Source organism: Vigna umbellata, chromosome 1, assembly GCF_029865625.1.
Source record: "Vigna umbellata cultivar VRB3 chromosome 1, Vumbellata_1.0, whole genome shotgun sequence".
In the NCBI taxonomy this organism is placed as follows: Eukaryota; Viridiplantae; Streptophyta; class Magnoliopsida; order Fabales; family Fabaceae; genus Vigna; species Vigna umbellata.
In genome coordinates, this window is record NC_142165.1 from 32,008,630 (window position 1) to 32,033,612 (window position 24,983).

Consider the following 24,983-nt stretch of genomic DNA (forward strand, 5'->3'; position numbering starts at 1 on the left):
TTGAAACCTAATACACTACAAAAAATTAGATTTTTACCGGGGGTTATTTTTTCCGTTTCCGGCGGTTTTAACCCCCGGAAAATATGTTACTCGCGGTTAGAAAAACCGTTGGGAAAACCTGCGTCGCTAAGTAATTACCGGCGGTTTTTCTAAAAACCGCCGCAATTAGCAGGGGTTTTGAAAAACCGCCGGTAGTAGTGGGGGTTTTGAAAAACCGCCGGTAGTAGTGGAGGTTTTACTAAAACCGCCGGAAATAACCGAGGTTAAGCAAAACCGCCGGTAATTTTGAGGGTTTATGAAAACCGCCGGTACTTTTGAGAGTTTTCCAAAACCGCCGGAAATGTAAATAATTTAATTTTTTTTATTATTCAAATGAGTTGATTATCATTAATAAACCAAAATTAAATAATATAAAACTAAAATTAAATAATATAAAACCAAAATTAAATGTAAACATTAAATATAAACCAAAATATTATTATATAAATTGTAAACATTAGAAATACAATTAATGGCTTGCTTTTAAAGCTAAGCTCCTGCACAAATACTTGAACTCAGTACATGTTACAAGATGAATGAAGCAACAAATGATATTGATGTTGGACTTGGTAGTTAACATGCACTTTGCCACTCGTAGGCTTAAAGCCATCATCGGGGTCCTCACTAGTCACTCGCACAGCCACACAATGACCTTTTGGCTTTGTGGATTGTGCTTTGTCAAAATCAAAAGGGGTAGCTAAAGCTGAAGTTTTTCTCCAAGCATCATATCCCCCACCATGCTCCACCCCATAGAAACGCCTTATCTCTATTAAAGGAGACACATGAAATACATGTAAGAAATTAAATAATAGAAAATAGGAAAGCAAATATCAGTAAAGAATAATTTAAACTATTCATTGGGTCTCAACCGTTTCCTCATTTTAAGTTTAAGTCTATATGAGAAAATTGTAATTTTTAGTCCCTAATAAAATTTTGAAGAAAATTAAACAATGCAAGGAAGGCTTAGTAGCAGATTTACACTGCAAGAAAAATCTCTAGTTTTGGGTACAAGGCAAAAACTTATCTTTTATACAAATGTAGGGACTAGTACTTAATATTCTCTCATGTAGGGAATAAATTTAAAGCTGGTACAACTATAATGAAGTACCAACTCTGATCCATACACCGGACACACACTAACATGGACATCAGGATATGGCTAATGTCCAAAGTGTAGGACACATCTAATATTTATTTTAATATAACAAAAATAATGGGTGTTCCAAGTCGAGAGGGATATCAGATTCTCCAGAACCAAGTCAGAAAAAAAAGGAAATACTCCTTCAAATGTGAGCATATGATTCCCACTTTTACCTGGCAAACGAATAAAAATGCATATTGGGTTAAAATTTGAAGGATCAATTCTGGAACCTAATGCAGTCTAGAAATTGATATTTGCACATAACTTTTTTTACATAACTTTTTTTACATATCTAAATGTGCATGGAAATAAAAGTAGACTATTTCCGAAGTTTTATTACTGCTGTGGAACTCAAATGGAAAGTACTATCTGAGAATGGAAAATGGAACTAGAAAATGGGGTCCACTGGTGAACAAAAGTAAGAAACAAGACAAGCACAACAAAAGTAGACATTGGATTACCAACTCCCCTCCAACTCTCATATAAATACCAATTTCAGCATGATTTCCACTGAAGAGAAGTGTGTATAGGAGAAACAAGACAAGCACGACAAGCATTCAGAAATTATCTTATTTGTTAGTTCCAGGGCTTGTAACAATTAATCTTGAAAGTGATCAAGAGAATCAAGAGAAATATCATATCATATCATATCCCAGGAAATACAATAAAGAGAAATATCATATCATATCCCAAGAAATACAATAAAGAGAAATATCATATCCCAGGAAATACATGTTCAAGTATAATTCTAAAGGACCATCACCTCAAATTCTCTATCAGCATCACTATCCTTAGGTTCATATTACTGATATAATTAATGTACATTTTAAAATAAAATACTGACTGATGTTAAAAAAAAAAATTCTTTAAAACAAACTTTTGAGAAGACAGAAACCAAGTGATGCAAAGAGAAGAAGGCTATGGAATTACTAATAGGGTAGATGTAGATGAAGTTCAAACCTTAAGATTAAGCTCGTTATACAGGGCCTTTACTTTAACATCATTAAAGGAATAGTTAAAAGAACATTTAGTTACCTGAAGGAGACACATGGTATGGAACATATCATTGAATTCCTGTAAGAGAAACTTCTCCTGTACAACAACTTCTGCTAATTCTGATACCAATCCTGCAATCTCGTCAGCCTGATCATCAACAAATTTTAACTCTATTTTTAATTTTAAGTCCTCACCAGATAATAACAAGACTAATATTAATACACTGTTATCAAACATACCAAGGGTAAAAAAGCTGATAATGAAGAGTTCATGGAATTTGTTAGCTTCAATGCACGCTTCTGAGAAACTGATGCTAATTTCAAATCCACCTATAAACAACAACATAATACAAATTCTATAAATGCAAATTTTTTTATACTAAGGTAAGACTTGAATGTCTTTAACTGGACTCACTTGAGCACCTTCCAAAAGATGAACTCTGCATGCAACAGAATACAAACATTCTTGCAATAAGGTGATTGCAGCTACATATTGCCTTTTCATACTTCTCCATGTTTTCAATAGCTTCATTTACCAACACATATCACACACCAACGATGAGAGAATTAAATCTCTAAAACAACAACAATGGCATAATGCCAATTCAATCATAACTAAATGAGATACACATACACTATAAACTCACTTGAGATTGCAGTATACCATCCAGTTTCATCTCAAGCTTCTCTCTCTCAATTTCTATCGTCGTTAGTACCATTGAATATTGCAGTTTGGCTTGAGTATTCAAAGCACATATGAAATTTCCCTAAACACAAAACAATTCAAAAAACAATTGTTAATCTCATTGGAAATGAAATATAAAACCACTCACAACGATCTTACATGTCATATGATTTCATATCAGTAGCGGATTTTGGTTAGGCCCAAATCTGAAGGAATAATAGCTTATCCTTTTTCGAAAGTATAATCATTACCCAAACTTGAAGGAAAATGGTGTGATTCACAGCACAAGCTCTTGCATTTGTAAACCGCCATTGGATGAAACGATTATCAAACAAACGTAGTTGATGAATAACAACAATATCTTGCTCAACCCTAACCAAGATCCAACGCACACAGTTTTATCACCTCGCGTGCGGAATCTAGCACAACCGATCTCAAGAAGCAACAATCTATTTCTTCCAAGGCTGCTTCACCGATGTGAAAGTGTGAATCGTCTCTATTTTATGCGCGAGCGAGTGCTCCTACAAAAAGAGGAAGAAGAAACGTGAAACCAAACCCTAGCTCGTTCTCCCTACATGTTCAGATTCACTCTTTGCTTTGCTTGCAGCTTTCATTGCTTCCCCACTCTGTAGCAAGACCGTCACTGTTATTTTTAAAAATATTACTAAACTAAACAAGAATAAGAATTTTTGGAGAATGAAGACAAGACCGATCGTGGATGGAGATGAAGAAAGGCCCTGACTTTTCACGAGCGAAGAAGGAGAGAGGAGTAGAGTTGGCCGCACCAGTTCCGTCGCCGGACACCATGCTCACCGGCAGTGATTCCAGGAGGAGATGTGTGATGGCTGGCTTCTCTGTTGGTTAGAGGGTCATAAAAGAAAGAAGACGAAGGGTTAGAGGTTTACAGTGCTGTGTAAAGAGGGAAAATGAAAAAATATTAGCACGGTGTAAAGAGGAAAAATGAAAACATGTTTTCACTTAAAAAGTTTTTGAATAAAAAAATAATTTATTTGTGGTTTTAACGAAACCGCGAAAATTTCCAAAAGTTTTAAAATAAAACCGCATTTTTGTAGTGATATAATCTGTTAGTAATAAATTATAAAACTACAACTAAAAACCATAAAAACATGCATTCAAAAATAATGTATCACTTATTAATAAGTAGTGGTAATTTGATAGCGTCAAGGATAATGTATCACTTATTAATAAATGTTTGAAACCTAACAATGTATCACTTATTAATAAATGTTGAAACCTAATATAATATGTTAGTAATAAATTATAAAACTACAACTAAAAACCATAAAAACATGCATTGACAAATAATCAATTAAACCAATACATTATCAATTATATTGTTCTTGCAACACAATTAGCAAATTACATTCCCCGTTAGAAATGTTTTTTCATTTTTCATAAAATCTAAGTTTTAGAAAACATTTCTTTTTCTCTTTTTAAGTTCATTTTAAGTATCATTTCAAAGTCCCCGATTACTGCAAAAAAAGGCCTTTAATGTCTTTTATTTTGGACATTCAACGTCCAACATAACATCAACGTCTTATTGGGAGATGTCAATTTGACGTCGGATGTCCTTAACAAACGTCATTTGACATCGGTTTTAACACTAACAAACGTCCCATTTACTTTTTTAAAAAAATATTTTCACAATAAAACCATACCTGAAATACATAAAATGTTCCCAGCACATCACGAAATGATATATACTATGCTTTTCAAGTCATTATAATACTAAACAACCTTAAAAGCAATCCCAAATAATAACAAATATACTAACCTTCTTGAAGATGGAAATCACCAAAAGAGAATGAGCACAAGCAATGCAGAATGGGCACACGTAATGAAGAGGGAAAGTGTCACCGCCTGGGTCCGAGAACTTGCACACAAGAACTACACCAAAAAGCCAATGAAACGAATTTTAATCAGTGCAAATAAAAGGTAATGGTTCCAAACCTAATATAATCGGTGCAAAATGATTTTAAATGGTGCAAAGTGGAAGAAAACTTGCCTGAACGTTAATGGAGAACGAGAGAAAGCAGAGGAAGAAGATGAAGACAACGAGAGAGCAAACGCGTAACTGGATCTCGCGTCCTGGAGTGTGTGAAAATGTATTTGACGTCGGCCCGCCTCCCAGCTGACATCAAAGTGCTCTAAGACTTCGGCCCCCTTCCAGCCGATGTCTAAGTGGTAAAAAAAATGAATACTGACGCGCAAATTGAGTTAATTCCGCATCTTTCTGATGTTTGTGTGACGGGGGCCAATGTCTAACTAGCAATAAAATAATGACTTTTCAGTTCTGTATGCAGACCATTTGACGTCTAACCTTGGGGAGCCGACGTCTATACCTTATTTGACGTCAACCAACTTCTATGATGACGTTTTATTTAAAAGACTACCATCGATAATTGTTTATGTTGAATTTCCTTTCGTTAGACGTTAAACGCGTGACGTTAAATGTTATTTTTGCACTAGTCTAGCGAAAAATAAAAATAAAAAAAGGAATACCCTCTACTGCCTCAGTTGGAAATGAACTGGGGCAAAAGCACACACCTTTTAGCCTTGGTTCAGAACCAAGATAAAAAGTCATCACTTTTTGCCTCGTCTGTATATACCTCGATTGCAAAACCTCTACGGATAGGCGAAAAGAACTGTTGTCATTTCCCTTTAGTGCACTGGTGTATACATATCTTATCTTATGTGTTGTTTTAAAAAATATATAATAAATAATAAATTTATAATAAAATGGAATAAATAATTATTAAAATAATAATATTGAGAGTTATTAAATAGGATGGGTTTCAATTATACCAAAGTCCTTCTTTATATATTAATTCATTCAAATGTTGTTCTATAGACATATAAGTGGACAAGAAGAAAATAGTTATATTTCTTCGAATATGTTGATAAATAAAACTCTTATCCATTGAAATGTTGTTCTATAGTAGTATTTTATTTGTCTCTTATCCATTGAAAAAATATATCAATAAAAATGTACGAATTCTTCGTAAGAAAAATATAAAAACAAAAATTGTAAGAAAATTCCTACCACAAACCATAACTTATTCATTCATATAATTTTTTTTTTAAAAAATGACTTATTTTTTTGTAAATTAGAAAAAAAAAGTTAGTATTTTTTTGTTGAAGAAACTTTGAAGGATTAGACATTGTAGTCTTGATTTCTAGTATTCGTCACCGTAGCTCAACATGCCACATCACGTTTCCACTTTCCTTTTGCACCTCACTCCATATCTACCATGAACCTCATTCCTAAATAATGAAAACTATGTTTTTTTTTTTTATAAATTAACTTTCATCCATATGTAATATGTGTTTAAAAAATAGGCGAAATATTTTGCAATAATTTTTAATAACTTATATATTTAAATTATCAACAAAATTGATTCAAATTATTAAGAAAATGATCCTTCTAAAATTCTTTAAAAAAATATTTAAAGATTACATTTAATTTTAGAGACAAGTGTATAAATTGAAATTGAAAATATAGAAGAGCACGTTCACACCATTAAGAAGCCATAAAAGGGCGTGAGCATGATTTAAATCGGCAATATATAGTCTCTGAGCCTCAATTTTATATTACAGCTTAGAGCATAATAATAACCCACTTTTAAGCTTTCCTTTGTAAATAGAACCAAAACCTCCTTCTCCTAATTTCACTTTGAAACCTTTAGTCATTTTCTTCACTTCTATGTACTTATATCTAATGGGATTTATATTGTTGTCTAGCAAAAAATTTTCAATGTTTTCATACACTGAAAAATGTCTACTTCGTCATTTATGGATGAATATCCATAGAAAAAGTGAGAGTCCAAACAAATATCTAGTTGCAATTAATATTGGTAGAATATATTGACCTATCAATTCTCCCACATCATTTGATCCTTCGGCATTTGTTATTCTATTGAATAGTCCTGTCAAGTTAAGTTTCATCAAAATTTAAAGTGTGTGAAAATAAAATGAATGAAAAAGTCTAATAAATAATTTGGTTCATGGAAAAAACCAATTGATATATTGTAGAATTTAATAAAGGAGATATAGATAACCTTTATTACCTTTTATGATGCTTTTAACAAAACCTATAAAAACAAAAGATTGCTTATATAAGACAATAAATATAAAAAAAAATTGTACTGAGATCGCGTAACGTGAGAAAACAATAATATAATATAAGAATAAGATAAGGGTAAAAGAAGAAAAACAAACTTAACGAAAATCAATAGTTTTTGGCTTCTTTGAATTTCTAAATAGAATAAGTTTTTGTTTTTATTTTATAAGATTATTTCTTTCTAGTTTATATACGATTTTAGTCATAAATCTTGTTGAGAGAACTGATTTTTTCAGCTTAATCTACCTTATACCAAATTTATGTTTTGTTTGAATACTTTACATTAGTTCGGGTAGCTCAATAGATAAAATTATGAAGTTTTAGCTTTGCAAAAACTATAAAGTATAGGAAGGTAGTAAAATTTAAAATTACTATCGATTCATATTTGTGATGATAAGGAGGAAAGTGTGCTAAAGGGGTGTGATATTGAACTCTCATGTGAAGTAATTTGGTTATGTTGTTTTTTCTTTGATCGAGTATGTTTGATCTTCAATCATAAAGTTGCATTGCCTTGTGTTGAATTATATAGATTAGTAGAAGAATTTTTTTGTTTTTATTTTGGATTTTGTTTTCTTAGTTTATTTCATTGAGTTTGACTTGCTGACTTAATCTTTTATGTTGATTTTATATTAATTTTAAAGACCCAAGACTTAAGACCCCTAGACGTGAACTAGGTGTCATTGGACTCTATATAAAAACAAGGTTTAATGTCTCGGTAGGTCCCTATTTTCGGCGTGAATCTCAAATAGGTCCATTTTCTTTTCGGCGTCTCAATTGGGTCCCCATTTTTGTAAAATTGTAACAATTAGGGGTCTGCCGTCAAATTGGACAAACGGCCGTTTAATTGTTTCTTACGTGTCAGATGGGAATCATGCCACGTGTCATTACTGAAAACACTATTCATGCCACGTAAGAAACAATTAAACGGCCGTTTGTCCAATTTGACGGCAGACCCCTAATTGTTACAATTTTACAAAAATGGGGACCCAATTGAGACGCCGAAAAGAAAAGGGACCTATTTGAGATTCACGCCGAAAATAGGGACCTACCGAGACATTAAACCTAAAAACAAACTTCTAATGAGTGAGAAATGTCGTTGGGCGAGCATGGGTCGTCAGGATTAGACTTTGTGCCCTAGAATTAAATTGGAACTTAAGTTCCATGAAGTTCTCTATTACATTTTTGTTAGGCGAGCGTACAATGTAACTAGGAAAAAGTTTTAGAAAAATATCATATTTTGATTTTTTTTTGGAAGGGATTATGTGTTTTGTGAGTGAATGATGTAAATGTAGTGGCACTTGGGAGGAGTACTACATTGAGTTGATGTTAGGTGGTGTATGGAGAAAGATTTTGTGTAAAGATTATATTGGTTTTGCTAGTATCAAACTTACATTAAGAAAGATATCTAGTTATGAGAGTCGAATGAAACTGTAGAGTTTCGATAACGTTTGAATTTACCGTTATTTGTGATGCTATTTTGATACTAAAACAATCCTTTTTAACTTTGAAGCTTGCTTAAACTCTTGTTTTAATTGAATTTGCTAAACAAGTGAAGAGAGGTTATACTTTATGAATTTGATCACTAATTCCCTCAATTTTGTAGGTTATTGGTATGGTTGGAAGAGGAGCAAAAGTATCAAGGAGTTGGAACCCAGGAGGGACAACATAAGCACTAGGAAAGAAGGCTGAAAGAAGGCTGAAGAAGGATCGTAGGGCACCTGGTTGCCCTTTTTAGGAGCCCTCAGCGTCAGAAGTCTCACAAGGACGCCTAGGCCCCCATTTGAGGCGCTCAGCGCCATTATCCTCGTAAGCACGCCTGGGCGCCCCCTCCAAGGGCGTTGAGTGCCAGCCAGCCACACTGTAGGACGCCTGGTTGCCCTCAGTTAGGACGTTGAGGGCCAGTCTCTTCCCAATTACGCTTGGGCGCCCTTAGTTGGGGTGCTGAGCGCCAGCAACGTTGGTCCATGATCCAATTTTGTTCTATTTAAGGGTTTCTACACTCTAGGGTTCTCATCTTTGGGCAGCTGAAGCAAGGAAACACTATTTTCGACCCTTTGGAGGGAGATTTGGCATGCAAGAGCTTTCCTTGGTTCTCCATGACAATGGAGAACTAAACTCATTTGTTGTTTGGGATGATGTAACCTCTAAACTTTCATGTGTTTGAATATGATTTAAACATTTTATGCTTCTTTCATTGAATGTTAGTGATTTAAACATTTTATGCTTCTTGTGCCAAGCCTCAATTGATCAAATTGCATTCATATTCACTTTTGTTGCATTTGCATTTAAACACCAACAAAATAGTTCTTGAGTCTTAATTAATTAAGATATTACACAATTGTTAAGTAAACACGAGTCTCTTAGGAAACGATATTTGGTCTTACCAATTTATATTACTTGATACGATTTGGTACACTTGTCAATAAGTTAACAAGCTTCAATATGAAAAGATCAAACCTTGCATATGTTGGAAATTTACTTATCATACTTGAGATGAATTGTGGTCTAGATATAAGAATCTAAAGCTACAAGTAGGAGTGAAATATGACATGTGCAAATTTTGTGATGTCAATAAAGTCTTGTGGTTATTAGAAAGTGAATTTTAAGCTTAATTCAACCCACAAAGCCGACTTGTCAAGTGAGGTTTGCACCCACTTATATATTATAAATTGGCCTTATCTCTAGTTGATGTGAGACTTCCAACACACCCCCTTCACGCCGAAGTATAGACATCTCGAGCGTGAGAGTAGAATTAATGGGTGGTCTGATAGTGGCTCGGTAGCGGGTGGAACAGAATGCCACATAGATCTCGCTAAGATAGGCTTTAACCATGGTTTTTGTACTATAGTAGAAAGTGGTTTTTAATCCTAACTCAACCCCACAAAACTGGCTTGTAAGGTGAGATTTGCACCCACTTATATATTATAAATTGGCCTTTTCTCTAGTCGATGTAAGACTTCGAACTGATATGATCATAGATGGGGCAATAACGAAGAGTTTTCAAAGTGACAACAAGCATAAAAAGAATAGAATATGTTTCATTGGCTTGTATTTGCCTTTTTTGTTCTTTCGTTATTTTTAGTTGTAGAGAAGCTTATAAACTCTTCTTTTCTTTATAGTACAAGCAATGTGGGACTTCACATAGCTTGGACTTAAAAGAAAAGAAGAATAAATAGGCTTTCTCCATTTGTTGCTTGTAGTGCAAGTAGTCCTAGCTAGTTTTCGTTTTTGAACTCTAGGAGTGCTAGGAAGCTTATAAACCCTTTTGGAATGAGAGAATTAAGTAATGTGGGACTAAGAAACACCTAGGGACGCTGCTGGTCAAACATTTTATGTATTTCAGGTATGGTTTTATTGTGAAAATATTTTTTAAAAAAGTAAATGAGACGTTTGTTAGTGTTAAAACCAATGTCAAATGACGTTTGTTAAGGACATCCGACGTCAAATTGACATCTCCCAATAAGACGTTGGTGTTATGTTGGCCGTTGAATGTCCAAAATAATAAACATTAAAGGCCTTTTTTGTAGTAGATGGGGGTCTTCTGTCTCGGTTGTGGACAAAACCAATGCCATAGGTGGCATACTACCTCGATTGTGGTCACAACTGATGCCTATTCTACGTTATTTTTTTAAAAACAAGTTTGTTTCTGCAACAATCCCAACTACAGAAGCAGACCTACATATTTCAAAATTGTCTAGAACAGTCTAGAAGCATATTTTCAATAAAAATTATAATAAATCATAAATCAATTTAATGTACGTAGAATTATAATCATAAATCAACTTAGAAGCATAAATCAAAATCCAATGTACAAATGTAACATAATCATAAATACTCTAATGTAGAACTTACTATATCCTAATATATACATATTATTATAGAGTTGAATTACATATTTTGTAAGTTCTTTCCTTATGTGTTTAAGGGACTTCTCTGGAATTGAAGTAGTAGAATTGAATCTCTACATAAGAATTTCAATTAGTGTATATGAATTGTAAACTATAGAGAAAAAAATTTAATAATTATAAAATGTATTGGATGATGACCTGCTTTGTCTATTACACTACAATATAACATCATAATTATAAAATGTTAAGGAACATCATTGAAATGGTACAAAATGTAACAAAGTATGGACTAAAATACCAAACCTTAAGGGTCAACCATGCAAGCTTTTTAGCTTTAGCAGTTGAATACATTTATATAAGAAAGAAAGTCCAAACATTGAGGTTCTTACCAATCTGCTACTTGTCTGAGAGGGTTGGGAGGAGACTTGTGCAATGAACAAAACCATACAACAATGTTCTCCGTTATGGAAACCATAAGTAGCTGCCCATGCTGCATGAAATTGGTAATAACTTAATTGTTATATAATAAAATCACAAATGAAGCTTTAGAATTAAAAAACTTCACTTACCCAACAATATAAGGGATAAAATATATAACTTCTTCCCCATTGCAAAACAACTGGTGATGTATGCTTGGATATCATTAAATTTATTTCCTTCGTGAGTCATTTGGGGTCAATGAACCCATATACATCATTGAACCCCATCTTGTTAGTTACACCAAACAAATACCTGAAATCAAGAAATGATCTGATATAAGTAACTTGATAAATCAATTTTATATAAATAAGTGTTCATAGGCTTACATTATTCACAACTGAATGAGGGTATTAAGTTTTTCTCTCCTCGACACAAGCTCCTGAACATCTTGCTTACAATGGGATCTCTGAGTGTCTTCCAAATATAGTGTAATCCCATGGAATAATCATTGGCAAATCTGCAGTGATGTTAGAAAGCTCGTGTAACACACCAAAAGGGTTATCCTTAGATAAATGAATCTTCTTCGATGTAGGACTTTCCTCTCAACCCATCTGCTGTTACATGAAAAAATAGTTATGTTCTAACATCAATAAGAAGGAAAGTTTAAAAATGAGAAGTATGCAGTAAGAGTCCATACCGAGGGGTCAAAAATAGACCCAACCAAAGATCTAGGCTAGGTGACGAAAGACTGAAATGCTTGTGCCACAGTGACAATCTCATATGTTGGCACAGGAACAAACACATATGGTACAACAATTTTATCAACTGTGACCACCTCATCTTCTCCTAGCTTCATACCATGAACTAGAGTGACTGCCTCAAAGACTGTGCCACAAGCCACGAGATTCGTGTATGTCGTCCCTTGGGACGCTTGAAGTTGAACGACTTCCTTTGTTGCTTCTACTTGTCAAATTAAATGTTAGCTTATACAAAAAGTAAATTAATAAACAAAATGATTATTAAGTTTACCTGTGGGAGGCACAACATGTTCTGCTATAGGAGATGGTTGCAAACGAATGCCATAACTCTCAAACTCTTGCTAAAATTGGCGCATAACCCATTCAGTTACTTTTGAAGTGACTTCAACGTACAACTCCTCCTCGACCTTCTTTCTAATATCCTACTTCAGCCTTTGTTCATACTCTTGACTGAATGTGTATGAAGGGTGACGTGAGGAACTCCCAAAAAATTGTCTAATGCCTATGCCAGTTCCAGCAGCACGCACTTGCCATGGGTGCTCATGTCATCCAATAACAATGGCAAAAATATCCTGACAACCTTCTTGAGTGAATTGACCTTGGGAGCTCTCCTCAACCAAGAAGTCCTGTATTATAACAAAACTTCAAAATTATTTTAAAGATCTATGCAATATGTATAACAAAAATCTTGTCAAAATAAGAGAAATAATATCTTACAATTCTTTCTGATATTTCTCTAGCACTATCAGAAGTGTAGGGGCCTGATGATCGTAGACGGGCTAACTTCAACTTCTCATGCCGAGATGGTGGTGATAGAGGATGAGGTTCACGAGACCCTAAAAAAGTGGGAGCCTACTGTTTGACTTCTGCTTGATTGTTTTCTCTTCAAGCTTCCTGTATCCACCACGAGATAATAAGTTTGGATTTTTATTTTGAGCACTTATACCCTATGCTTTAGACCTTGTTTTCTGTGATATAATAAAACAATTGTTACGATATAAAGTTGTGAATGATGAATTGAATGATTTTAGCTACATTTACCTGCCACGACTTTGATGTACGACTTTTACAAATTGACACCAAGTTTCTTTGTCAATTGCCTTATATTTTGAACATGGAGTTTCATTTTTCTTGCTTCAAAGATATATATTGACGTCAATTTCGTCTTAAAATCCCAAAATCTTTCGGTGATTGCAGATACTTGTACAACCAGATAATTGAAGATTCAATACTTGTAAAATTATTATTAACATTTCCTCTCTATTCATTTGTAAAAAAAGTACATTTGTTCAAACAACTGACAAATATTATGATGAAATTGAATAAGAAAAAAATATTATGACTAAATTGAATAAAGTCAATTTAAGTCCTTCAGTACCAAATATAGTAGTAGGCCTTTCTTGCATTATTACAGAGAACTGATAAGAAATTTTCAAGAATTAGATCATCGTGTAAAGTGGTCATAAAGTTCCTGAATATGTTACAATTTACAAGAAATCTATTTGATGACTAAAGGGTGTACATATTTCTTACTTGATTAGTTGGTGAGTTTGAATAAAATCGTGGAGAGCATTATGGATTATTCATTGAGAGGCTACGTCAAGCAACTTTGAAAGGTGAATCTGAAATCTCATTACAACACAATAATGATAGCTTATAATCGAAACTAGCAAGGTCAAACAAAAGGAAATAACCCTAAAGCCAGCTCAAATACAGAAAAGCATAGGTTGAAATGCACTCACTTCAATTACCAAGGATGTACATAACTACAAAATTGACCATAGATAACACCCAATAGACATCACTTTTTTAAATAAGATGTACGGAACAATGGATAATGCTTTTTTAAATAAGCACTACCTAAGTCTATGAAAATAGATATTACTTTCTTGGAAAAACGTTATGTATAGGTAATTAATATTACTTTTTTTACTCATAATTTAAAATAGACCAATAGATAACGTTTTTTGAAAAAAATATTATCTATTTCAACACAATAGATAACACTTTTTTTAAAAAAGCGCTATCTATCTGAGACAAAATACACAACGATTTTTAATATAAGCTTTGTCGATGAACTATTAAAAAAATGTTGAAAAGAAGATTTTCACTTGCTCATGTTCTATTCTTCGAGTATTCTCCTTTGCTTCTCCTATAGGGTTCTCTGTCGCATTCTCATTTGCTTCCTATGCAGCGTTCTCCATGATCTTGTTTAATTCGTAACGCTATCTCGGTTTCGCGTTTGTTTCGTAGCGTTCACCTTTGCAGGGTTCCTTTCAACGCCAGCCCTACCTCGCTCTTTGAACGACAATCCTGCATCCATCTCAATGACAACCTTGCATCTCATCTTTTCTTTAGGTAAGACATCAGTTTATTATAAAAAATGTTTCATCTCTACGGGGTTATGGTTTCTAGGTCATCTTAGTTAGTCCATTCTTTCCCTGTTGACATAGTTCTTCTTCTTCTTCTTCTTCAATTTTGTTTTTTCTCTTTTTTGGACCAAATCCTAGAACTGTGATCATTGAGAGTGGTCAAGGGTAGAGTTATTTGCGAAGATGACGAAAACACCCCGGGTATGGGGAGATACTCTAGTTATGTCATGTGTTTTTATAATGTTTGCAAAAACTTTTTGGGTTGTTGTCCAAGATGTTGAAAATGGTTCGTGGAGATGAGAAATGAGGAGGACTTTTGATTGATTTTGAAATGTTGTGACGCTATTCGTTATAGATGGTTGATATATATAGAATTATTTAGTGTTAAGGATTATACATGATCTTGAATTATTTGTGGAGGATGTATCTTGCTAATTTTTGATTTTATTTCTGGTTTGGATAAATTGTTTTGGAGAAGGTTGGTTGAGTTTCGGTTTTTATATGTATGATAAATGATGTGATAATTTAAAGGGAGGTGTAGTTTAATTTTTGGTTCACTTTAATTATTGATTCTAGTGCGTTCAATTTCAATTACGATCATCTTGTGGATTGTAATAAGTTAATTTTTTTGATTTGGATGATTAGAGATCTAAGTAAGTTGTTGTAATGCTAACTTGATTTAAAAGTTATTTTTTTAGTACTCTAGCTATTGCAATAAATTAATTGGAAGTGTTATGGACTTTATTTAATTGTATTTAGTGGTGTTGGAAATTTAGAGTATTGTGTTGAGTTTGGAACATCTGAAACTTATTATGTCCACTTAATTATGATAAATATTACTGAATTAAGTACTTTTGTATTCTGATTGTTCTAATGCATGATAAAATATACGTAGAAACTTCTTAGATAGAAGAATTGAAATGTAATACAAGTTCTAGAATATTATAAAAAACCCTAAGATAGGAAGAAAAAATCAAGAAAGTTCTTCATGGGTAGAAAGTCTAGAACTTTCTACTTAAGTTCTAGCTAGAAATTTCTAGAATAGTCATGAAAGAGACATGGAGTCTATAAATATCCATGTATACTATTATTTAAAGTAAGAAACTAACATCTACAACAACTAAGACAACTACAACACTTCTTCCAACTATTACTTCAACATTTTCTCTACATTCCACTATATCTACATTTTCTCTACACCATCAACTATTCATTTCACAACCTCAAAATACTAACAATGATACCAAAGCTACGTTTGATCATCTACTGGCGTAGATAAAATTTTCAACTACTTTAAAACAATAACTCATTTTATACTACTTCCAACATATTTTCTCAACTCATGGCTGCTACCAATCAAACATCATCAATTCCAGTACCTATTTTTACAGGAGAATTATGATTTCTGGAGTGTCAAAATGAAGACATTCTTCTGCTATCAAGATTTATGGGATATTATAGAAGAGGGGTTCACTATTCCAGAAGACACTTCCACTCTTACTATAGGTCAAAAGAAGTAGTTGAAGGAAAACAAGCAGAAGGATTCAAGGGCTTTATTTGCTCTTCAACAAGGAGTTGAAGGCATAATTTTTTCAAGTTTAATTGGTGCCACAAGTGCAAAACCAGCTTGGAACATAATACAAGAGGAGTTTCAAGGAAGTGATGAGGTATGCAATGTTGAACTTCATTCTCTAAGACGAGAGTTTGAATTAATAAGAATGAAGGATTCTGAGAACATTAAAGAGAACTATTCTAGAATGAAAGAAATAGTTAATTAGATGAGGGCCTTTGGGGAAAATATTCTTGACAAAAAAATCGTTGAGAAAATTTTAATTTATATTCCCCAAAAATATGATGCAATCGCAACCACGCCACTTCCTCGAGTCGCACCACGCCATTTTTGTCTCGCGCTTGGGCTCCCTTTTTGGGGCGCTGAGCGCCACTTCCTCGAGTCGTACCACGCCTGCTTGCCTTCTAAGCTAACCCTAAGGGTCAGATGATTCGGCACGCCGCCTGGGCGCCCTAAGTAGGGCGCTGAGCACCAGTTTCGTGGGCTTGGACCCATTTTCTGTTATTTTTATGTTCTATTTAAGGACTTAGACATCTTAGGGATTGTATCTTTTGACAGAAGAGGCGTAGAAACACACCATTTGACTCCTAGGAGGCGGATTTGAATGCGGAAGCTCCTATATTCAACATCTAGGGTTTTATCTTTCATTCTTTTTCCATTCGTCATCTAGTTTCACCATATCAATGGTGAACTAAACTTTATTTGTTGTTGGGGCAGGATGTAAACCTTTATAAACTCTCATGTATTGAATTGATTCTTGATTATATATGCTTCTTTCATTAATTGTTAGGGTAATTCTTCTTCGCTTATTGTTTGCTTTGTTTAACTCATTCATTAGCATGATATATGATTTGTATGAGTACCGAAAGGTATCTTACAATTCAGGTTCTGGAGAATTATTCCCAGAAGGAGTATTGCTCAGGAATGGGGGTACGAGTTCTGGTTGTCTTAAGCTTCTATTCGTAAGAATTAATTATTAGGGATGACAAAAGACGTTATGATCTATAATTAAGGATAGGATTTCTTCGCCGAGGAATCGGGTTTTAAGTATTTTAGATAGTGACATTGGCATTAATGAAGAAGTAGAATTCTCATATACATGAGAGAAAACTAGGTGGAATCTAACCCTAACAACATATCCATCCCATAATATCAAATTCGTTCATCTCTGCACTTTTATCCAATTTATCAAGTTGCATGCATATTTACTTTTCTGTATTTGCATTTTACACCAAAAGAGTTTGTTTTCAAGTCTTATTTAATCAAGAAATCACATAACTGCTTAGGCCGTGAATCCTTTGGGAAACGATACTTGGTCTTACCATATTTATTACTTGATACGATTCGGTACACTTGCCGGAGTCTTAACAAGTTTTTGGCGCCGTTGCCGGGGACTCGTGGTTTAACTATTCTATTTGTGTGATTATTGGTTAGCTTTGACTTGATTTTTATTATTTTACTTTTTATTTTTATTTAGTTTTTGTTTTTGTGTTGTGCTAACAATTATTTTCTAGGGTTTGTTTTCTTGTGCATGCATGATACAATTCGCACTAGAAGCAAGGAAAATTTCTAACCTCTCTTTACAGATCAGGAAACAGAAGACATGGCTGGTAATCGAAATATGGGTCCAGTGAGACAAACTCTGGAGGATTACACAATAGTCACTGGTCCTTTGTATTTTAACAGTATTGCTAGGCCAAGGGTAAATGCTACCAACATGGAGATGAAGCTTGCTCTTATTCACTTGGTGCAGAGTAATCAATTCAATGGATAAGCACATGAACATCCATATGAGCATCTGACCACATTCGACGAGATATGCAATACAATGAAGATTCATGATGTACCAGACGAAGCTATTACACTTAGCTTGTTTCCCTTCTCTTTGGGAGGAAATGCTAAGATGTGGCTAAATTCTTTCCCTGAGAATAGTTTCACTATGTGGGAAGATGTGGTAGAAAAGTTCCTGAATAAGTACTTCCCTTAATCAAAGGTAAACCAAGGTAAATAAGAAATATCTTCTTTTCAACAGGGCATTGAGGAGACATTAGGTCAAGGGTGAGATAGATACAAAAGCTTGCTGAGAAGGATGCTAACACATGGCTTTGATGAAGCCACAGTAGTCATTCTATTCCTTGGAGGTCTTGGCTCACATACAAAATTGATGTTAGATGCCTCAGCTGGAGTTAATATTAGATGCAAGAATCTAGAGGAAGCGTGTGAGTTGATCGAAAACATGGCTACTAACGATAACAAGATGCAGAACGAAAGAGCTCAATTTCAACAGAAAGGAGTTCTTCAGTTAGAATCTCAAGATACTCTGTTGGCTCAAAACAAGATGATGACTCAACAATTAAAGACCCTGATGAAGAAAATATCTCAAGTATCGAAGGAGTTGCAGCGTGTCTCTCAAGCTCAACATCAACTTTGTGAGCTATGTGGTGGTGATCATATCAATGGTCAATGTGCTTTGCCAATGGAGGCCCAAGAAGAAGTCAACTATATGGGTAATCAGGACCACCCAAGTAATTTCAACCAAGGGTGGAAACCTCACCCAAGCATGGGTCAAGGGCAAGTTGAGCAATTTAATAGACCACTACAACCACAATCCTCTTTATCTGAAAGGATGACAAAACTGGAAGACACCCTTCAACAATTCATGCAAGTGTCCATCTCTACTCAGAAGAGCACTAAAGCTGCCATTAGAAACTTGGAGATACAAGTTGGTCAACTGGCTAAAAAGTTGGAGGAGATGTTTGACAGGAGTTTTGGGGCTAATATTGCAGTTAACCCTAAGGAGGAGTGCAATGTCGTTATGATTAGAAGTGGCAAGATGTTAGATGAGAGAAAAGTTGAGAGAAAAGAAAAAACTAAGTTGAGTAAAGTAGAAGAAGAGAATGAAGAGAGAAAAGAAAGGGTAAGAAAAGAGAAAAATGAGGGGAAGGAAAAAGAAAAAGAGAGAGAAGAGAGAAAAAAAGAAAAAATCATTGAGAAGCCCCTTCCTTATCCAAAAAGTTGTTCAAAGATTAAAAAAGAGAAGTAATATGGGTGTTTCATGGAGATCTTCAAGAAATTGGAGATTACTATGCCCTTGACCGAAGCACTGCATCAAATCCTTGCTTATGCGAAACACATGAAGCAATTCCTCAAAAAAAAGAAATATCTAGATGAGGAAATAATTGAAGTGTAGGGTAATTGCAGTGCCATATTGCAGAAGATGCTTCCTCCCAAATTCAAAGATCTGGGGAGTTTCACCATCCCTTGCACCATTGGAAATCATGATATAGGGAAGGCTCTAGTTGACTGATAACAGTTGAAAAACTGTTATTTTTATGATTAAAATTGACACTAAAAGCAACCTTTACACTTATAAACTAGCTTGAAATCATGCTTTTCTTTATATTTTTGGAAATAAGAGAGCTGGACAGGTTTATGCTTGATTTCAGTGTTTTTGTGCAGGTTTTAAGGTGAATTTGGTGAAAGAAGTGAAGAAGGAGAGAGATGAAATCAGAAAAGACAATAAAAAGTGCAAAAAGGAGAAGCCGAAGTCACCGCTCAGCGGCAGTTTACCGCTGAGCGGCACTCAGGAGCTTGCGGGAGGTCCGCTGAGGGGCAAAATGGCCGCTGAGGGGAGCAAACAAGTCACGCAATCACCGCTGAGCGGTATTTTACCGCTGAGCGGCACTTTGATGGGCTTGGACTTGACTTTTTGTAATTTACGAATGATATATAAGCTTTAGGGTTTCCTAGGGTTAGGCATCTTTGGCTAGAAAGAAGCAAACACTCTCTCTTCCACCCCTTTGAAGGAGGATCTTGGATGCTGAGGCTTCCTCTTCACCTTTTTAGGGTTTATTCTTTCATTCTTTCATTGTAATTCATCTAGGTTCACCATGAATATGGTGAACTAAACTCTGTATGTTTGTTGGGGAATCAATGTAATCTTGTGAAACTCTCATATATGGAATCTGTTTTTACATCTTTTAATTAAGACTTATGCTTTCTTTCATCATTAGTTAGGGTTTTTCCTCTTTGCTTAATGCTTGCATTGTTTAACTCATTCGATGCATGATTATTGGTTTTGTCGATACAGGCACGTACGGGGAAGTCTAGATCCGGGGAATTTCTCCCAATTTTATATTGGTTGTCGTTAAGCTCCTGCACTTATGAACTGATCATTAGGAATGCTAGGAATTGTATGAACTCGTGATTAGGGAGAAGCCTTCTGGAAAGGTACATTAGAGAGTGGCATTAACAATGGTGATTTGACTGTTGAATTCCTTAAAATATATGAGAGTGGATAAGATGAAATTGACCCCCAACAACATATTCATATCTATATTTCATTGAAAGTGTTTATCTTTTGCTTTTTGCCATTGATCAAAATTCATGCATACATGTATATTTTCTGTCTTGCATCTTAAACCCCAAATATTTCGTTTGTAAGTCTTAGTTAATCAAGAAATCATATAACTAAACTAGGCCGTGAGTCCTTTGGGAAAAACGATACTTGGTCTAACCAAGTTTATTACTTGAACGATTCGGTCATACTTGCCGATTGAAAACAAGTTTGTGACATCATAAATTGGTGTTCATAAATTTGTCCATCATTGACTTAGGAGCTAGTATCAATCTAATGCCCTTATTTATGCTTAAGAAGATTGGTGGTCTGGAGGTTAAACCTACAAAAGCAATCTTACAAATGGCAGACAGGTTCATTAAGCAGCCTTATGGTGTGGTAGAAGACGTGCTGGTGAAAATTGATAAACTCAAAATTCTGGTGGACTTTGTAGTAATGGAGATGGAGGAAAATGTAGAGATATCACTCATCCTTGAAAGGACATTCATGAAGACAGCTAAGGTTGTCATTCATTTGAATGATGGAGTTATAACATTGAAAGACTAAGATGAAGAGATGACTTTCAATGTCTTTGAAGCTGGGCAGCCAATATAAGAAACAAAGACTAGTCTTAAAGCTAAAGATGAAGTTCTATCAGTGACTAGTTTACCTAATAAAGTTGCACGGTCAAGAGGAATCATAGTTGTTGCTTTCCATGGCTGAAGGAATATGATGGAGATAAGGAAGAAAAACTCGTTCATCATGACTTTCTGATGGAAAATAATGAATCCTACCTAGGAAAACTAGTGAAATTCAAGAACAAGTTATTGGTTATCAAGGATAAAAAGGCCAATGGAGTTCTTGAGATTGAGTCTCCTTACTCTAGGAGAGTCAAGTTGGTGACAAGAAAGATGCTGAGATTGTGTTGGTATCATGAAAGGAAGAAGCACATCAATATTGAAAATCAAACTTGAGCTTTATTGGGTCAAGCTAGTGACGTTAAAGAAGCGCTTGTTGGGAAGCAACCCAGTTTTCTAAACTTGTCTTTTATTTTTATTGTTGAACTTATTTACTTCTGTTATTAATATAGGATTTGATGTACTTGGCTTAAAACTTAATCTGTGATGCAATGGTTTGATGATGATATGATTTTTGTGATGAGTGTTGCTTTATGATGTTGATTATATTGATTGATGTTGAGATGATGCATGATGCTGATATACATGTGGTTGCTCACAATATTGTGAAACAGATGCATAAGGTAAACTTGTGATTGTGATATTGAGCAGGATGTTTATCTAAATGTTGGAACTTGAATTAGCCTGTGTAAGGATTGAACTCTAAAGTTTTTTTGTCAATGATTGCTATTACTTTGAAAGCAAGAATGATTTTGCCCAGGTTTCTATGATTGAATCACTTGCTTGCTTGTGTCATATGATCAAGGCCATCTGTTGTTATCCCTTTTTTGCCAATGCATGATTTTAGCCCAATAAAAGAGAGCACAATGTGTTATATCCTTTGAACCTTTAGCCTTAAACATGATATCAAAAATCTTTTTGAAAATCTTTACCTTGAGTTAAGTTAGGAATATTTGTGTGGTATTGATAAAGGTTCAAGTTTGGGGTTGTTGGGAAATCTGAAAAGGGAAAATAAAAAGAATAAGCATTGAGCTAAGTATTGAGCAAATGAAAAGCAAAAGAAAAAGAAAAGAAAAGAAAGAAAGGAAAAGCTCAATGCAAGGGAAAGTTGGGAATACATGAGAATGGTTTCTTAAAAAAGAGAGATTGTGTTTAAATGATGAAATTATGAATGACTCTCTTAACTCAAGGATTCTGTGATCTGAAAAAAATAATTTTTCTTCTTAGCCTAGCCACATTACAAGCCATAGAAAAGACCTTGTGATGATACTTGCTTGTGAGTATGTTTGATTGCGGTTAAATGAAAGGCAAAATTGATTTATGTGACATTGTGATAGTAGAGTGAATGAGTCACCTCTATATACACATGTACACCTGTGTGTTTGAGAGAAACATTTTTCCTTGGTAAGGAGTAGTTCCATGTGTTAAAATAGAATGGCTTAATTTTCAACACCAAGAGGGGGGTGAATTGGTGAAATACAAAAGAAAAAGATTTTTAAGATCAGCGGAAATGAAGTTGATTAAATGCAGTACAAAGTCGATTAACTAAAAGTGTAGGGATAGAAAAATCAAACACTGCTTTTTATACTGGTTCGACCACGCCTACATCTAGTGTCCTTCCTCACCAGGAAGCAAATGCACTATAATGATCAAGGTTTTTACAACAAGACTTTTATAGAGACCTCCACGTCAAAAATATAAAACACCTCTCTAACCCTCTAATCAAAATATAGGCATACAACACACAAAGACAAGCAACAAGATGTCCCCTCTCCTGCCGTCTTCAACCCTTTGAGAAACCCCTCAAAGTCCAGAACGCAGCACTTCCTCTTCCTGTAGTCACAACAGGGCAACAACACCAATCTTCACAAGTTTGAATTCCTGATCACCAAAACAGACACCTTCAGTACATATTTGATCAGACAGTAAAAGCACACAATCCTTGCTCTTCAAGCTATCTCTAAAGATGAACACCACGGTCTTCTTTAAGATTTCTTGGACCTTTTCCCAAATTTGTAAGACAACAGTAATATGAAAATTATCACATAATTCGTTAGATTTTCAAAACTTCATATAGAATTCAAATTTGCATCAATATATAGTTTTTCTTAATTCTAATGCTCTTCAGTCGACTTTGCCACTAATGAAGTTGAATACAGTCGTGACAATTATAACAGTTAGTAGTAGTTATAATAGTTAGTAGCAGTTATAACAATTAATTGATTATGCAATTAATGTAGTTGATTCACAATTAATGCTTGGTCAAACATATTTTAAAATATAGTCGTTAGACACTTTAAGACAAGCATTAACAGAATTTCAAAACATAACAAACTTAGTCGAATGGCTTGTGCACATAATCGACTTTGTAACGGTTAAAACATAGTTTTAAAAAACATTCTCTTCAAAAATTCTCACAGCACACTTTGAAAAAGTTTGTGCAAAGCCACGAGTTTTAATCGACTTACTTCATAATGAAGTTGATTTAAAACTATTGTTTTGCTACACATTTTAAGTTCAACTAAAGTGCATGTGGTTTTTCTTTTCCAAAACAATTTTCATGCAATCACAGTTTAAATCTTACTTATATAACATAGGGAATTGCAATTATCAACACAACACAAACATGTTCTCATATAATCATAATCACGAAAGTAATGAACATGTAACACATAAACACATGTGATATTAATTATGTGTTGTCATCATAAAAAATCAGAAGCTCTGAGATTGTAGGTTCAGCTAAACCAATGCTCCCCTATCAACAATCTCAACACCATATATGCATGATTACATCTTATCTTGGTTGATTGATCATTCAAGAGGATAACATCTGTTGAATATTCTGTGATTAGGTGAGCACCATAATGAGTTAATTGAATCAAGGCATGTATTCATCTTGATTGATAATCTTTATAATAAGCTGATATGAGCGACTACTTGTCTTGAAAGAAAAGGTTTTGAAATGTGTTGAAACCATTGTAGTGATTGTTTGAAAGCTAAGTTACATTTTGTTTGCTTGAGGACAAGCAAAGTTCTAAGTTTGGGGTTGTGATAACGGTTGAATTTACCGTTATTTGATACTTAATTTTGATACTAAAAACACCATTTTTGACTTACAAACTAGCTTGAAATCATAGTTTTGTATGAATAAGAGAGTTGAAGGTGAATTTAATGATTTTATGCTAGATTTCCTTGTTTTCAATAGGAATTGAGATGATTTGGAAAAAGAATTGAAGTAGTAAGGAGTTGGAACTCAAGAAGAGCTGGAAAACCATTAGAAAGGAGGAACGCAGCAATGCTGAGCGCCATTTCAGGGGCCCTCAGCGCCAGATTACACTGTCTCACACTTGGCTGCCCTTTTTTTGAAGCCCTCAGCGCAGGAAGTCCCTATCTCGCGCCTAGGCGCCCTTTTTAGGACGCTGAGCGCCACTTCCTCAAGTCGCACCACGCCTGCTTGCCTTTTGAGATGACCCCGAGCGTCAGATGATTCGGCACACCGCCTGGGCGCCCTAAGTGGAGCGTTGAGCGCCAGTTTCGTGGGCTTGGACCCATTTCCTATTATTTTTATGTTCTATTTAAGGACTTGGACGTCCTAGGGACTGTATCTTTTGACAGAAGAGGTGTAGAAACATACTCTTTGACTCCTCGAAGGCGGATTTGGATGCGGAAGCTCCTATATTCAACTTTAGTGTTTTATCTTTCATTCTTTTTCCATTCGTCATCTAGTTTCACCATGTCAATAGTGAACTAAACTTTATTTGTTGTTGGGGCAGGATGTAAACCTTTGTAAACTCTCATGTATTGAATTGATTCTTCATTATATATGCTTCTTTCATTAATTGTTAGGGTAACTCTTCTTCGGTCATTGCTTGCTTTGTTTAACTCATTCATTAGCATGATGTATGATTTGCATGAGTATCGGAAGGTATCTCACAATTCAGGTTCTGGAGAATTATTCCTAGAAGCAGTATTGCTCAAGAATGGGGGTATGAGTTATGTTGTCTTAAGCTTCTGTTCGTAAGAATTAATTATTAGGG

The 24,983-nt window shown here is 34.6% G+C and overlaps 1 protein-coding gene across 5 annotated transcripts; it reads right to left on the bottom strand.

Moving 5' to 3' along the window:
* Positions 1-443: 443 nt before the first annotated feature.
* On the bottom strand, positions 444-3,739 carry LOC148205161 (QWRF motif-containing protein 3-like). 5 transcript variants are annotated; one of them, XM_088102883.1, is made up of 6 exons: positions 3,112-3,739; positions 2,823-2,942; positions 2,591-2,701; positions 2,416-2,505; positions 2,216-2,323; positions 444-805 (listed from the first exon to the last, which is right to left on the bottom strand). In XM_088102883.1, the coding sequence occupies exons 2-6, from the start codon at positions 2,892-2,894 to the stop codon at positions 800-802; spliced, it is 387 nt and encodes a 128-aa protein (XP_087959009.1). In that variant the 5' UTR covers positions 2,895-2,942; positions 3,112-3,739; the 3' UTR covers positions 444-799. The 5 variants fall into 5 exon arrangements, with proteins under 5 accessions (XP_087959009.1, XP_087959008.1, XP_087959010.1 ...); XM_088102882.1 differs by lacking the exon at positions 444-805 and adding an exon at positions 1,240-1,353; XM_088102880.1 differs by lacking the exon at positions 444-805 and having other exon boundaries at positions 2,060-2,323; positions 3,112-3,486; positions 3,570-3,739.
* Between the last annotated feature and the right edge of the window lie 21,244 nt (positions 3,740-24,983).